This window comes from Lolium rigidum, chromosome 2 (genome assembly GCF_022539505.1).
Source record: "Lolium rigidum isolate FL_2022 chromosome 2, APGP_CSIRO_Lrig_0.1, whole genome shotgun sequence".
NCBI lineage: Eukaryota > Viridiplantae > Streptophyta > Magnoliopsida > Poales > Poaceae > Lolium > Lolium rigidum.
Genome location: NC_061509.1, coordinates 196110670 through 196125012, shown reverse-complemented (window position 1 = coordinate 196125012; position 14343 = coordinate 196110670). Strand labels below are relative to the sequence as shown.

General features: G+C 42.8%; 2 protein-coding genes across 2 annotated transcripts; both read right to left on the bottom strand.

Annotated features, from left to right (window-relative positions):
• Positions 1-4324: 4324 nt before the first annotated feature.
• Positions 4325-7396, bottom strand: LOC124687928 (2-hydroxy-palmitic acid dioxygenase MPO1-like). Its single transcript, XM_047221653.1, has 4 exons — positions 7076-7396; positions 4951-5013; positions 4786-4857; positions 4325-4695 (listed from the first exon to the last, which is right to left on the bottom strand). Exons 1-4 carry the CDS (start codon positions 7394-7396, stop codon positions 4579-4581), a joined length of 573 nt encoding a protein of 190 aa, XP_047077609.1. The 3' UTR covers positions 4325-4578.
• Positions 7397-10635: 3239 nt separating this feature from the next.
• LOC124687927 (2-hydroxy-palmitic acid dioxygenase MPO1-like) lies at positions 10636-13258 on the bottom strand. The gene is made up of 4 exons (XM_047221652.1): positions 12938-13258; positions 11256-11318; positions 11092-11163; positions 10636-11001 (listed from the first exon to the last, which is right to left on the bottom strand). The coding sequence occupies exons 1-4, from the start codon at positions 13256-13258 to the stop codon at positions 10885-10887; spliced, it is 573 nt and encodes a 190-aa protein (XP_047077608.1). The 3' UTR covers positions 10636-10884.
• Between the last annotated feature and the right edge of the window lie 1085 nt (positions 13259-14343).

Below are 14343 nucleotides of genomic sequence, written 5' to 3'. Positions count from 1 at the left end.
TATCCTTTTACCGGGGAGGCCGGATCACGGACGAGCCGGAGCTTCCCGCCGAGGCTGTGATGGCGGCCGTCGCGGCCAGTTGCGCGAGCGTGGTGTGGCCGTAAAAGAGCATGGCATGCTCTTGCATGGCCTTCGCCTTCGCCTCCCTTTGGAGAAGTTGGAGCTGCTCGGCCGCCCTATGCCGCTCCTCCGCGGGAGCGGCATCCCTCTTTTGTTGGTCGAGCGCCTTGTGCCGCTCGGCCCGCTTCTTGTTCTCGACCACCCTCTGCTCCGCGGTGAGCTCGAGCTTCGCCTTCTTCGTCGCCGCCGCAGGCTGCGTGCGCGACCACTGGAACGTCCGGGGCCTCCTCCACGACAGGAGCGACAATGGCCGCGAGCTCGCCCTCATCTCCGATGGTGGCGGCGGCGGGAGTTTCGTCGGCCATCCTCTAGGTTTGGGGGGACTGGCTTGAAGTGGTTGTGATTTAGGAGGCAGACAGGCGGGCTAGGGGGGTCCGCAATCATGCAAACTTAGCCTAGATTTGAGCTGGCTTTGGGTCGTCCCAGACGCCGCGACCATCCGTTTTTGAATGCGTTTGCGTGTTGAGCCACGTTTTTGTCCGATTCGATCCATCCGAATGCACGGACGCGGAATGGATCGTCCCGTTGAAGATGACCTAACAATCCTACCCGCTTGCCGCGGCACCCTCATCCTCGTGCCACCTCTGCAGCTGCTTGTTACCTGATAGTCGTTGCGCGATGTGCCCTGCATTCCGACAGATCATGCTTACACACGTGTGTCATCGCGCTGCACGTTTCATAGATTAATCCAGAGTTATGCAGGATAGAAACGAACAGGCCTTTGGGATGCCATGTCCATGGCTTTGCATATAAAAAGTGCCATGTGGGTAGTTTAAAACTGTGAGAAACCTCATATGTCAAGACCAATGATTGCTCACTAGTTGGTAAACCTGCATTCAACAGAAGTTTCAGAGTGAGTATAGTCTATGTTCTGTTGGTTTAGATCAGAATGTTTTATAATTGTTGGCATCGCCCAAGCCAAATATACTACTCTGAACAAGAGATTGGTCAAGTAGCCAAATGAAGTCTGCATGAGCTGTTGATAATGTAACCACTGCACAGACCATTGACCTGAATCTAGAGGTACTGCATAATTTCGTGGCTGCTTACTCGCCGATGTATCTTACTTATGAGATCTGACTGGTTGCCTCGAGGCATTGATCAATTGACTTCTTCAGGTACTACTAGCATTAGAGTTCTAGACAAGAAAGTTTCAGAACCAATTGATAGTCAAATGCCAATAAAATAAGCGGGTTTCAAACAAGCTGCTTCTGCGCACCTGTTCACAGGCTAGCTATACATTTTCTGAAGATGTACATGCCACACGAGAGAGCACATACCGATATTGAAGTCAATATGTCATCAGTTACGTCGAGTCAAGATATTAAAATGCAGATGATCGAATTGCTGACCACAATACTGAATGTTTGTTTGTCTGTGTGGGACTGTGACAGATTACAATACCCAAAATGACAAGTATAATCAGTGAAATTAGTCACCATCTTATTTCTCTACGGAGTTAGGCCAATAACACTAAACATACTGCATTTTGCTTCTTTTTCTTAACAATGCGTTTGCTTTTGCACATCGTTGTCACAAGATGTGCCTTGCAACCACACTTTTTGCAAGAATAAAATACATCATCACTGAATGTGTGAATATGAACCGATATGATCTATCCATATAAAACAGTTATATTGTGTGCAACCGTCTTTTTATTTTAAGTTATGGCATCAATCATTGTATCATCTCCTTAAGAAAATGTTCCTTTGATCCTCACTTGCTGTGGCATCAATTATTGTATCATCTCCCTAAGAAAATGTCCCTAAGAAAATCATTGTATACATACACGAGTTAATAATCCTATCCGCTTGCTATGGCACCCATATCCTCGTGCCACCTCTGCAGCTGCTTACCTGCAAGTCGTCGCGTGATGTGCCCTGCGTTCCGACAGATCATGCTTACACACGTGTCATCAGACTTGCACGTTTCGTACTCCCGTAGATTTATCCATAGTTTTTTTTTTTTTTGCGGGTAGATTAATCCAGAGTTACTTATGCAGGATAGAAACAGCAGGCCTCTGGGGTGACTTTGCATATAAAGTGCCATGTGGCTAGTTTAAAACTGTGAGAAATCTCATACTATGTCAAGACCAATGATTACTCACTAGTTGGTAAACCTGCAACCATCAAAAGTTTCAAAGTGGGTATGCTGCATACTACCTAGATATGCAGCTAGTGCTAGCTATGCTCTGTTGGTTTAGGTCAGAACTTTTTATAATTGCTGTCACTGCCCAACATAAACATATTATGAAGCAAATGTTGATGGAGTAGCCTAACTAAATCTGCATGAGCTGTTGTGAACGTAACCCCTACATAGATCATTGACCTGAATCTGGTGGTGGTACTGCATAATCTCGTGTGTGCTTACTAGCTGCTGTATCTAAGTTCTGAATTCTGAGTGGTTGTTTGGAGGCTTTGAGCAATTGACTTGTTCAGGTACTACCACCATAAGAGATCCAGACAAGAAAGTCTCATAACCAAATTGGTACTCAAATGCTAATAAAATAAACTGGGTTTCAAACAAGCTGTTTCTGTACACCTGTTCACTGGCTACATTTTCTGAAGAAGTACAGGCCACATGAAGGAGTACATACCAATACTGAAGTCGGGCATATCACTGGATATGTCAGCTCAAGATATAAAAGTGCAGCTTATCGAATTGCTGACAATTATACACAATCTTCAATGCATGTGTGCTTGTTCTGTTGGATTGTGAATTTTTTTTGTACTTATTCGACAACATGACTAGGAAAGATTTCAACCACTTCCAATATGCAGAGCTCAACATACCTTGGACACTTGGACTTTACAGTTTACAGTTCCGTTCCATGAAAAATACTGTTACTTCTGCGCTCGAGGCCATGTGGTTTTATTTAAATGTGATGTTCATATCAGCAAAAGGTAAATATAGTCAGTCAATTTATGATGAAGTGGTTTGTAAGCTTATGGGCAAATAATATTCAGAAAATTCTATAATAGTATTATAATATGGTCCTAATCTGGAATACCCAAATATTGTTGAATGCATCAGAAAAATTGAAATGTGGTTTAGTGTCATAGTTTAAAATATTTTTGTAACATAAATGGAGAAATGTAACTGTCAGATGTGGGTATTGAAGACTATGACAATATCCAAACCGACAAGTATAATCAGTGAAATTAGTCACCATCTTATTTTCTCTACCGAGTGAAGCCAATAATACTAAACATATTACATTTTGCTTCTTTTCCTCAATAGTGAATTTGCTTTTTGCACATCATTGGCATAAGATGTCCCTTGCAACCACACGTTTTCGTAAAAATAATATATATCATCACTGAATGTCTGAACGTGAACGATATGAACTATAAAAAAACAGTTACAGGGCGTGCAACTGCTTTTTTAAAAAGTTATGGAATCAATCATTGTATCATCTCCCTAAGAAAATGTTCCTATCCTCACTGATATCATGGGACTATTCTCCCACTCAAACTGGCTGCCTTTCTTCGTTGTCAGGGCGAATAGATTCAGTTTTCCTGTTTTTCATCTGAAGCCACTGAGAACCAGTAGAAAGCAGCATTGGACATTTTTACTTCTTGTAGTTGGCAGGTTAGTTTATGGTGATCCAAACCAGAATAGTCTGTATTCCTCTGGCAGTAGCACTCTTTATCTCACTCATGAAAGGTACATGCCTTTCTTGATGAACAAAAGTACCAACTGGATTTCATTCTTTAGGTCTGCGCAATGTGCACATCTCTGTTTGCTGGACTAATGCAAAGAAAAGTGAAACCGATATAGCAAACAAAAGTGAAACTGGAGTTCACGCGTGGGCACACCGGTGCTGAGCTCTAGCACCACAACCTACAGATAGAAGAGGCGCTGGGCAAGAGCAGGCAGCCTGACATACTAGCAAATTGGCAGTGTTGGGCTTCTAGAGTTCACATAGAACTTGGTTGCAGGGCACATCCTTTCCGCTTGTCGAATTTAGACGCGTGCACTACCAGGATTTTTTTCATAAATATGTAACTCTATTTTCCAGTCTCTTAACTAAAACAAACTCACCAGAAAACTGGGTGGATCTCATATCATATGATATACAATAAACCCTGCAATGCAGCATCAGGGTTTATTCACATATCTGGACTATATGAATCTACTGTTCAGTTTATCTTCATTAACATCAACACAACAGCAAACATGGTGGATCTCATCATACTGTTACACAACAAACATAGCAATAGGAGTTGAAGGTCACATCTTTGTCTACAGTTCAGTTTATCTTCATTAACATCAACACAACAGCAAACATGGTGGATCTCATCATACTGTTACACAACAAACATAGCAATAGGAGTTGTTGGTCACATCTTTGTCTACAGTTCAGTTTATCTTCAGTAACACATAGAACCAAACATGGTGGATCTCATCTTATACTGTTACACCACAAACATAGAATCATGAGTTATTGGTCACATCTTAGGTCATTTTCTTAGCTTTCTTATCCTCCCACTCCTTGCGGTTAGCATCAATCAGCTTTTGTACATTGGCATGAAAGCCAGGATATGGTTCGTACCCAGAAAACTTATGAAGAATCTGAAGCAAACGAGAAGTTTATCATGACTCGTGAGGCAATTCTGTTGTCAATCATCAGGGAGGCAACAGAGTGATGATGCTAAAAGTTACCTCTAGAAGCACAAAGTATGGGCCCATCAAGAAAGCTTGGACAAGATTGTCAAGTAGAGCAGGTGCTCGCTTCTACAATCAGAATAACTGTCAAGTATAATCCTTAGGAAAGAATTTTATACAAGTAGTGCGTATCTTACTAACAGTAGCATGATAGAGACTTGCCTCAAAAACTCCATGACCAATGAATTGCATAGTCCAACAAAACAGCTGAGCTACCAGTACCACCTGTGAAAAGAGAAAATTCACGTTTGATCCATTTATGCTTTCTGAACTTTTGTTTATTAGCGCATAAGCATCTTAAACAGCTGAAACTATGCATCATCCTTTATTCTAAAACCAAACGTTGTTGGGATCAAAGTTTCACAAGTTAAGAAAGAAAGGAGATTCCCCATGTGGGCACCTGCAGTCTTTTTTCTGAAACTTTAAACCTCACTAACCTAGCCCACTGCGACCAGATCAAAAGAACCATGACTTTTGTAGGTGCGGCGGGATTAGCTGATAAGTCCCAGCACCGATGGAACAACAAACATGCTATGACATCTGACACCTTCTTGCTATCACAGGCTTGCAATTACAGGAAGTACAGTGACCATTAATGGTACAGAAATTAGGAGTTGATGGAGAAATCAAACATCTAGTTCAGTGTGTTTTCTTGTGGGTTACAGAAAGCTCAAGTAGCTGGTGCATTAACAGTCAACAATGATTACATCAGTACAATCCATACTGTTTTTCTACGTCAGGTACATCGCTTTTTGCAGATGACCTCCCCTCAGAATAATACCATTTTGTGTTAGAGAATGTAAGTTCTCTGCTACACTACAATACATAATCACTCACCTGTCAAATGATCAGCAGTCCCGTCTTCTGCCAGGAATTTCATCACAGGCAACCACGAGTTTTACTATTTGTTATCTAGTTTTTGTACATTATATGATGCATTTCCAAGTGATTGCATTGTAGTATTTAGACATTTTCAGTCAGAAAATGTCTCAAGCTGACTTTATTTTTTCAGCGAAGGCATGTTAGCATTGAGAGATAAGTTGACCCTTTTTTTTTCTAAATGAAAAGCAAAACTTTGTTGCTCCACATCCATTTATTCGCATGAATCAACTCATGTTGTTCAACCGAAATTACCATCCCTAGACCCCACAATGTGTGGGAGCTTTCAGCACTGGTTACGCTCCTTTTATTTTAGAAAATCAAAGTGGTGAAGGTCGAATAGGCACAAGATAACATAATCGACTAACCATTCGGACCACAACACGGACTACAAGCCAATACCTAAACAAAGACTGGGCAACATGCACATAAAGAAACAAAACTAAAAAAATAAAAAATCAACCGGTAAGCAGTGTCATCCCAGAACAACAAAACTGTACCAAGAGTTTCACTAAATCTAGAAGCGGCACCTAAGTGCCAGTCTGTACTCACTATGAGCGAATAGAACCTAAACCAGATCACAAATTTCGTAAGCGCAAGATGCATATGTAAGCAATTGAAGTGACAAAACACTAGGCCTCACTGATCCTACAAGGTAAATACGTCTCAATCCAAGAAGGATATACAAGAGAGTTCACTGTGTTTCATGTTCTGTGCTTCGGATGAAAGCATAGGCCACTTATTTTTTCAGTGGCTAGGATTATATATGGAGTGTTTTCCAATGTCCTTTCAACTCACCAGCACAGCCAACTTCGGTTGCTGAACTAGGTGAATGGGTGCTCAAATTCCAACGATCTGAAAAAATAGCAGTCAAAGTATGTCTGGCCGCTGTGTTCTGGTCCTTGTGGAAAACCAGTAATAAAGTTTGTTTTGAACATATAATGCACATTGATCCTTGTGATATTATATATCATATTTTTCATTGGATTGATAGTTGGAATGAATTGCAGAAAACTAGGTTGCAAAAGGTGCTGCGACAAAGAACTGAAGTGCTGAAGATGCAATTGAAAGGCTTGTCGCTAACATGTCGAAGAATAGACAGAGGTTGGGCTTCATTTGCAACGATTGTGTTTGGGAACCTGCTTAGACTAGGTTGTGACAGTTGCCCAGGATTGCTTCTTCGTTTCGTTTCTTGTTGTAACTTTTGCTTCGTGTTTCCGGCTTTTTTTTTCGATACATCAGACGGAGATGTGTGTGATGTATTCAGCAACTGAACGCTTCAGCTTGTCGTAAGTTTCGTTAATGAAGCTGAGGGAAAACCCCTTTGATAAGAAAAGAAAAAAAAGAGAGAGATCAACAGCATAAGGTCAATCAAACGAACAAGCCAAAAGGGGCGAGGATCTGTAACCTTGCATCCGGTCGAGAAGCCGAGGCGGGCGGCGAGGACGGCGCTGGCAGCCCAGCAGAGCAAGCAGAGAACAGCAGCGAGGGTGCCGGAGCGGCGGTCGAGGGAAATGTAGAAGGCCCCGTAGATCGCGGCAACGACCGCGGCGGAGTGCAGGGACGGAGCGGTGAGGTGGAGGAGCAGGAGGGCCGTGAGGAAGATGGGCCAGACGAAGAGCGCGTGGATGAACACGTTTACTGGGTTGCTGTGGTACGCGCCATAGAAGGCGAAGTGCCGCTCCAGGTCGAGCAAGCCGCCGCCGCCCCCGCCGCCGCCGCGAACCATCGTTGCCTCCTTGCCGACTTGCTCGGAGTTTGCTTCGGGGAACAGGAGGTAAATTGTCAGTTTTTCCGCGGGGATCTGTTGACTTGCTGTCTAACCTCCATCACAGATCCAACGGGGCAGGAACTTGCAGTTTCTAGAAGAACACATCTCCAACAAATGGCCAATAATATGAATGACGTCTTTTTGTTTTATTTTAGCATTAAAATACCCTCTCCGTCCCAAAACGTAAGGCTCCTAAGGACTACTCAAAAGTGAACTTTTTTTTTTATTTTGACCAAGTTTATACATTAAAATGTAAACAGTTATAATAGTGAATCAATATCAATAGATTCACCATAAAATATATCTTATTAATGTGTCCATTTAATATTATACATGTAGATATTTTAAAAAAATATTTAGTCAAATTTACTAAAATTTAACTTTTATCTAATCCTTAGACGCCATATATTTTAGGAAGGAGGGAGTAGCAATTTTTGTGCACCTAACTGGCTGCAGCATTTTCATATACAGAGGTAGCGCGGTTGTGCTGGATTTTGCAGCGCGTGCCTGTGCCGCAAATATATGGCACGGAAGTGGGATTTTCGAGCATGCATGAAAAAATTGGACACATCCTACAATTGGCAGCAACCGGTAGCAGCTTTTTGCAGTTTTTCATGCACCGCCCTCTGCCCTATTTTAGTTAATCTGTTGGGGTCTTGGAAATGATTTGAGCAGCGACTTTTTTTTGCCAGGAAAACGAGATTGTATTAATTAATTAGAAAATAGTATCATTACAATCCCGAAGGATACGACTCAGTAAGGCCTCGGGAGCTGTTCCTACCCAAAGTTCAGTTCTATCTTGCAACATACCAAACCTAGCTAGCTCACGACTTACATTATTTTGTTCTCTAGGTATCTTATTGAAGGCTACAATCCGACGAGAGGTAAGTAATTCTTGTAAATCTGCCACCATATATCCTAAGCAAGAGCTATCCCTCTCAGGATTTTTTGCCATCGAAACTAGTTCCATGCAATCAGTTTCAACAATGATCTTCTCCTCACTCAAGTCAAGCGCCATAATGATTCCCTGCATGCACGCGCTGAGCTCCGAGCCCAATGCTGAAGAGCAGAACCGCGGGGCTCTACAGGCCAAAAAAATATGATGGATCCATCACCACGCCTCGGAATCATTCCAACCCCTGGGCAAAAGCAACAACAGAAAACAAAAACAAACTGCACGAAAGCAGCTTGCGTTATTTTTGTGATTATGGAAGTAAATAACCATTTTTGCGTCATTTTTTACGACATAGTCGACCTCCTGTATCCCTGAAATGTGGGGTCAAAGCGGCAAATGATCAAACTCAAAGTAAAAAAAATCTTTGGAGCTATGTATCCAAAAAAACGCTGCGACATTTGAACTCGTGGGGCAAAATAGTGTTTGTGCAACCAATGCCTACTGATGGCAACATGAAAATGCACAAAAATGTCGCAACGCCCAAACACATCTATGTGATATAATGATTTTTATGCAGGAAAAATCACGTCAACCGCGAACCGTTGAGAAAAATGTGTCACAAGAGATGCATCATAGAAACTAAATGTGTACAACAACACAAATACACCTTTGCAGCACGAACACAACAATTTTGTTATATACTTCGAGAATCGTCACAACATGTTTCCCATGTGCATGAGACGAAACAATACTATGAATTCCCAAAATGTCAAAGGGACCATGCAACATTAAAACAAACACACTTACCTCCACCATTAATTTGAACTGCCAAACTTGTCAACCCTCCATCATGCATCCTTGGTTCAGAACGAACCCAAGCGAGACATACGAAGGAAGCACCCACCTAGCAGGAGGGCTAAAACCTGTTGTTTTGAAGTTGCAAACTCCAACTTCGAAGCTCGAGTTTTGTCCCTTTAGTTTTTATGCAAGAGTCACGCTGGTGACAAACCTAGACCGCCAGGACCCCGCCAGAGCTAGGTCTGGTTATAAGGTGTTTCTTCTCTAAGTGGAACAGTTTGTTACATGGAAGCAAATTTATCATATAGTTCAACGTTGCACATATCAAACATGATGCTTCCACCTCATATTGAAAATGCTCTTATGGATACCAATACCCAAGGTGGATCTCTATCCATTGCCGAAAGTGATCGTCGAGAAAATGGTCCAATATGTTCTTTTGGTGAAAAAAATCCAGCGATCTAATCATCCATAGTAGTACAAAGAATCCAAAAAGCAATAAAAAATATAAATTGGTCTTCAGATCACATAGCGATGACTAGAAATACTAGCTCGAGCCGAAGGGACGCCGCTGTCCTCACCCCTCCATCAGCGAAGCTAGGCAAAGCTTGTTGTAGAGCTTGTTGTATTAGATAAACGGAAAGTCATCATGCTAAGCTCTCAAAGTACCAACATACTATAGCAACAACCATCACCATGTCGCTACACTCAAACACTAACCACTTAGGAGTCGTTTGGTAACCATCATTTGAGTCTGGAATCATGGAATTCATTTTGGAATTTCATAGGTGGGCTGTTTGGTTGCCACAAAATTGGGCCGTCATTTCATTTAGGAAACCCAGCAAAATGATGACATGGGTAAACACAATTCCGAGCTGAGACCTGTCATTTGCGTTTCTCTATGGAAGCCATTTACAAATTCAATATTGAATTCTACTGTCATTTGCAATTCCTGTGGCAACCAAACAAGTGTTCATTTCTGAAATCACAATGTAAATGAAATGAATACACATTCATTCAAAATGCTACAAATGAAATAAAAGCCTGGCTTCCAAACGACTTCTTAGAAACATGTCGCTACACTCAAACACTCCACTTAGAAATCGTATCTTCACTTTCTTCATCCCACCCTGTAATAGAAGAACCATATGCATGCAATTTTGTGCACTTCTTAAATCTTAAGTGAAAATGCATTGCCGGTGGTTAAGGTGGAGCACGGAGAGCGACAGAATGTCGCCGGTGCCATATTGGGAAGACCCAATGGCATACGAGCTGCCAAAGATGCTCCGCTGCAATTGGCCGAGGAAGGCGCCACAATCAGTTTCATGGAGTCTTCAGAACCTAGGAAGAAGGAAGAAGATACTACGCATGCGTGGGCTTCGGTAGTACATATAGAATTTGGTTGCAGGGAACATCATTTCCCGCTTGTCACACAAGTACAACACCAGAATTTCTGTCATAAGTGTATTGCTCCCGTGTTCAGTTTAACTTCACTAACACAAACTCAACAACAAACATGGTGGATCTCGTTTCATACTGTTATAAAGAGTCCAACAAATATAGCAATGCAGCATCAAGAGCTGTTCACATATCTGGACAATATTTAATCTATTGTTCAAATTTATCTTCACAACATCAACACAACAACAAACATGGTGGATCAGAAGTAGGAGTTGTTTGTCACATCTCTACAATTAAGTTTATCTTATACTGTTACACGACAGACATAGCATCAGGAGTTCTTGGTCACATTTCAGGTCCTTTTCTTTGCTTTCTTATCCTCCCACTCCTTGCATTTAGCGTCAATCAGCTTTTGTACATTGGCATGAAAGCCAGGATATGGTTCATACCCAGAAAACTTATGAAGAATCTGAAGCAAATGAGAAGATTATCATGACTCGTCAGGTAATCCTGCTGTCAATCATCAGGGAGGCAACAGAGTGATGATGCTGAAAGTTACCTCTAGAAGCACAAAGTATGGGGCCATCAAGAAAGCCTGGACAAGATTGTCAAGTAGAGCAGGCGCTCGCTTCTACATTCAGAATAAGAGTCAATTATAATCCTTGGGACAGAATTTATACAACTAGTGCTTATCTTAACACTCAAAGCATGATAGAGACTTGCCTCAAAAACTCCATGGCCAATGAATTGCATAGTCCAGCAAAACAGCTGAGCTATCAGTACCACCTGTGTAGAAAAAAGAATTTACGTGTCATTTATGTTTTCTGAATTTTTTGTTTATTAACTACATAGCATCTTGAACAGCAAACTATGCATCATTCTTGATACTAAAAGCTGGACAAAATTTCAGAAGTTAAGACACAAAGGAGATTCCCCATGTGGGCACCTGCAGTCTAGCTTCTGAAACTTTAAGCCTCGCTGAACTAGGCCCACCGACATTGTATCAAAAGAACCATGAATTTTGTAGGTGCAGAAGGATTAGCTGATAAGCCCCAACAACATGGAGCAACAAACATGCTATGACTTCTGACGCCTTCTTGCTATCACAGGCATGCAAATACATGCAGGCAATTAATTAATGAATATCATGTCTAGTGACGTTTAATGGTGCAGTTAGGAATAGAAGGAGCAAGCAAACATCCAGTGCACTGGTTTTTTTGGTGGGTTACAGGGAGCTCAACTAGCTGGAGCATCAACCATGAACAACGAACGGAACCAGTACAATCCATTCTAAGGTCTCTACCACAGGCACATAACTTTCTACATATGAGCTCCGTTCAGAACTACAGAAAATAAATTCTCTGCTTCAGTACAAAGATAGAAGCATTGACATGTGAAATTATCAATACGTCAACAGTCTCATCTTCTGCCAGGAATTTCATCAGAGGCAACTACAAGTTTTGCTATTTGTTATCTAGTTTTATACATTATATGATGTATTTCAAAATGACTGCATTGTAGTATATTTAGACATTTGCAGTCATCAAAAGAGTCTCCAGCTGCATTCAGTTTTTAGCAGAGTTTGTTTCTTAGCGAAGAATACATGAGAGAGACGTTCAACCAAGATGATGTATACAAGATAATCATGAATTCTCAGAATTCCTTTTCCAACAAAAGAAATTTGGCTAGACCAATCCAATTGGAAATCAATTATTCTTGTCATAACCTAGCACCAACATACACCAAATCAGAGAAGTAGGATGACCCCTAAAGTAATCACAACCACACCGCAACAAACTGGATTAAAACTTGGGCCACACAAAAAGGAACTGGCAACATATTACTGACAGTCCGAGATTGGGAAATAGGTTATCATCCGTGATCCCTGATCCGAGCACATGAAAACAATGTCCCTTACCAGAAGAAGTTTCCATAGCTAGGCATCACAATTAGACAGCACGAGTTCACTAAATATCACCATGTAGGAACATGTTGAAGAGCCAGCACCGCTTGAGCTGCTCATAGTTGATCTGAGATACTATTTACCTATAAACTCAAATACACACAACATAACTTGATCGATAAACTTTCAGGAGCACTAACAGCTGAAGTGAGCAAAATACCTCCAGCGAAAAACTGGAAAACATATTTCTAACAGTAATCAGTGCATACCAAAACCGCGAACTGCACAAAGAGTTCCACTGCACGAACAAAACCTAAACCGGCTCGTGAATTCCGTACGCGATAGCCGCATGAGTCAGTAATTATTAGGGTGAAAAAAAACAGAGACCAAGTCGCCGATCCTACACGCAACGTGAGATAGCACGTCTCAATCCAAGAAGGGTATACAGGAGAGATCCACCGGAACAAGCCAAAAAAGGGGGGCGGGGCGGAGTTTGTGTAACCTTGCATCCGACGGAGTAGCCGAGGCGGGCGGCGAGGGCGGCGCTGGCAGCCCAGCAGAGGAAGCAGAGGACAGCGGCGACGGCGCCCGAGCGGCGGTCGAGGGAGACGTAGAAGGCCCCGTATACCGCGGCGCCGACCGCGGCGGCGTGCAGGGACGGGGCGGAGAGGTGGAGGAGCAGGAGGGCCGTGAGGAAGATGGGCCAGACGAAGAGCGCGTGGATGAAGACGTTCACCGGGTTGCTGTGGTACGCGCCGTAGAAGGCGAAGTGCCGCTCCAGGTCGAGGACGCCGCCGCCGCCGCCGCCGCCGGCTTGAGGCATCGTCGCCGGGTTGGTTGGGGCTTGCTGCTTCGGTGAAGGCGAGGGGGATTTGTCAGGTGTTGCGCAGGGGATGTCTGACGCGGCCGTCCTTTTCTTTTCAGGCCGCCTGTTCTGTGCAAGTGGGGCATTCGGTTAGACTGAACCGGTCGGTTCGGAGCTTCGATCAGCTAGAAAGTTCGGTTTTGTGGAATTTTGGACCGGCCGGTCCCCTGAAAAACCACTAACCGGAAGTTCGGTTCGCTGAAGATGACTGGAGAAGTACGATTCCAGGATTGGGGGCGAGGGGTCGCCAGTAGTGGCTTGCGCATGGTGGTCGGGACCGCTATGATGGAGCGCCAGGAGGAGCCAGAGGAGAAGCTCAAGATCGGGATTGGGGGAGACCGGTTGACATCGCCGTGGAGGAAGCCGGAGGCGGCAGCGCGGCTTCTCATGGTGGCGGGGAACTGGGAAAGAGAGCACGATGACTACAGTCGATTTTTTTTCCTAAAAAAAAAAACACTTTCACGAGAGAGAAAAGAAAGGCACCAGACGAGGTACATGGAGTAGCGCGTCGCATGGAATTGGTTGTCGTGTTCGCGGAACGCGCCTGAACTGAGGGACAGATGCGTGATAATGATGCAATGGCGTGCCCGCAAGCTCTTCGTGCTACCAAGAAGCAGTCGTAGAGTGCGAGCTAACCAGAGAATGGGTGACGTGCGAGGGGAAAGTCATTTCTAACGCCACCGGTTCAGCTATCCACCCTCTATTTTCAGTTTAGTGCCCATCTCCATATTTAGTGCGTATCATCTTTATACGACATATATTTGGTATTTAAATAAAAATTTAACAAAATCTCATAATATTTTTTATATAAATTAGGATTCGAGGTAATTTAAATGAAAATATAACTAAATGAATTCGAATACGTTTGAAATATATATATAATGTCGCTGAAATAACAAGATTTGACTACAATTTCACACATATCTAATAAATATCATGTATATACTATATCAAAGCAAAATAGACACCAAACTGAAAAAATATTTGCACGAATAGCGAGGCTACTACTGGTCAGATTGAGACCGGTAGGAACCGTGCCGTTA

What these genes read in the sequence shown, in the direction of transcription:
- LOC124687928 (XM_047221653.1), bottom strand. Translation starts at nt 7,396, where the DNA reads ATGGTTCGCGGCGGCGGCGGGGGCGGCGGCGGCTTGCTCGACCTGGAG. An exon ending in GCTTCTCGACCGGATGCAAG is followed by an intron (nt 5,014 to 7,075) that starts GTTACAGATCCT and finishes CTCTTTTCACAG; the next exon opens with GTGGTACTGGTAGCTCAGCT. An exon ending in TTGGTCATGGAGTTTTTGAG is followed by an intron (nt 4,858 to 4,950) that starts GCAAGTCTCTAT and finishes TTCTGATTGTAG; the next exon opens with AAGCGAGCACCTGCTCTACT.
- LOC124687927 (XM_047221652.1), bottom strand. Translation starts at nt 13,258, where the DNA reads ATGCCTCAAGCCGGCGGCGGCGGCGGCGGCGGCGTCCTCGACCTGGAG. An exon ending in GCTACTCCGTCGGATGCAAG is followed by an intron (nt 11,319 to 12,937) that starts GTTACACAAACT and finishes TTTTCTACACAG; the next exon opens with GTGGTACTGATAGCTCAGCT. An exon ending in CATACTTTGTGCTTCTAGAG is followed by an intron (nt 11,002 to 11,091) that starts GTAACTTTCAGC and finishes CATTTGCTTCAG; the next exon opens with ATTCTTCATAAGTTTTCTGG.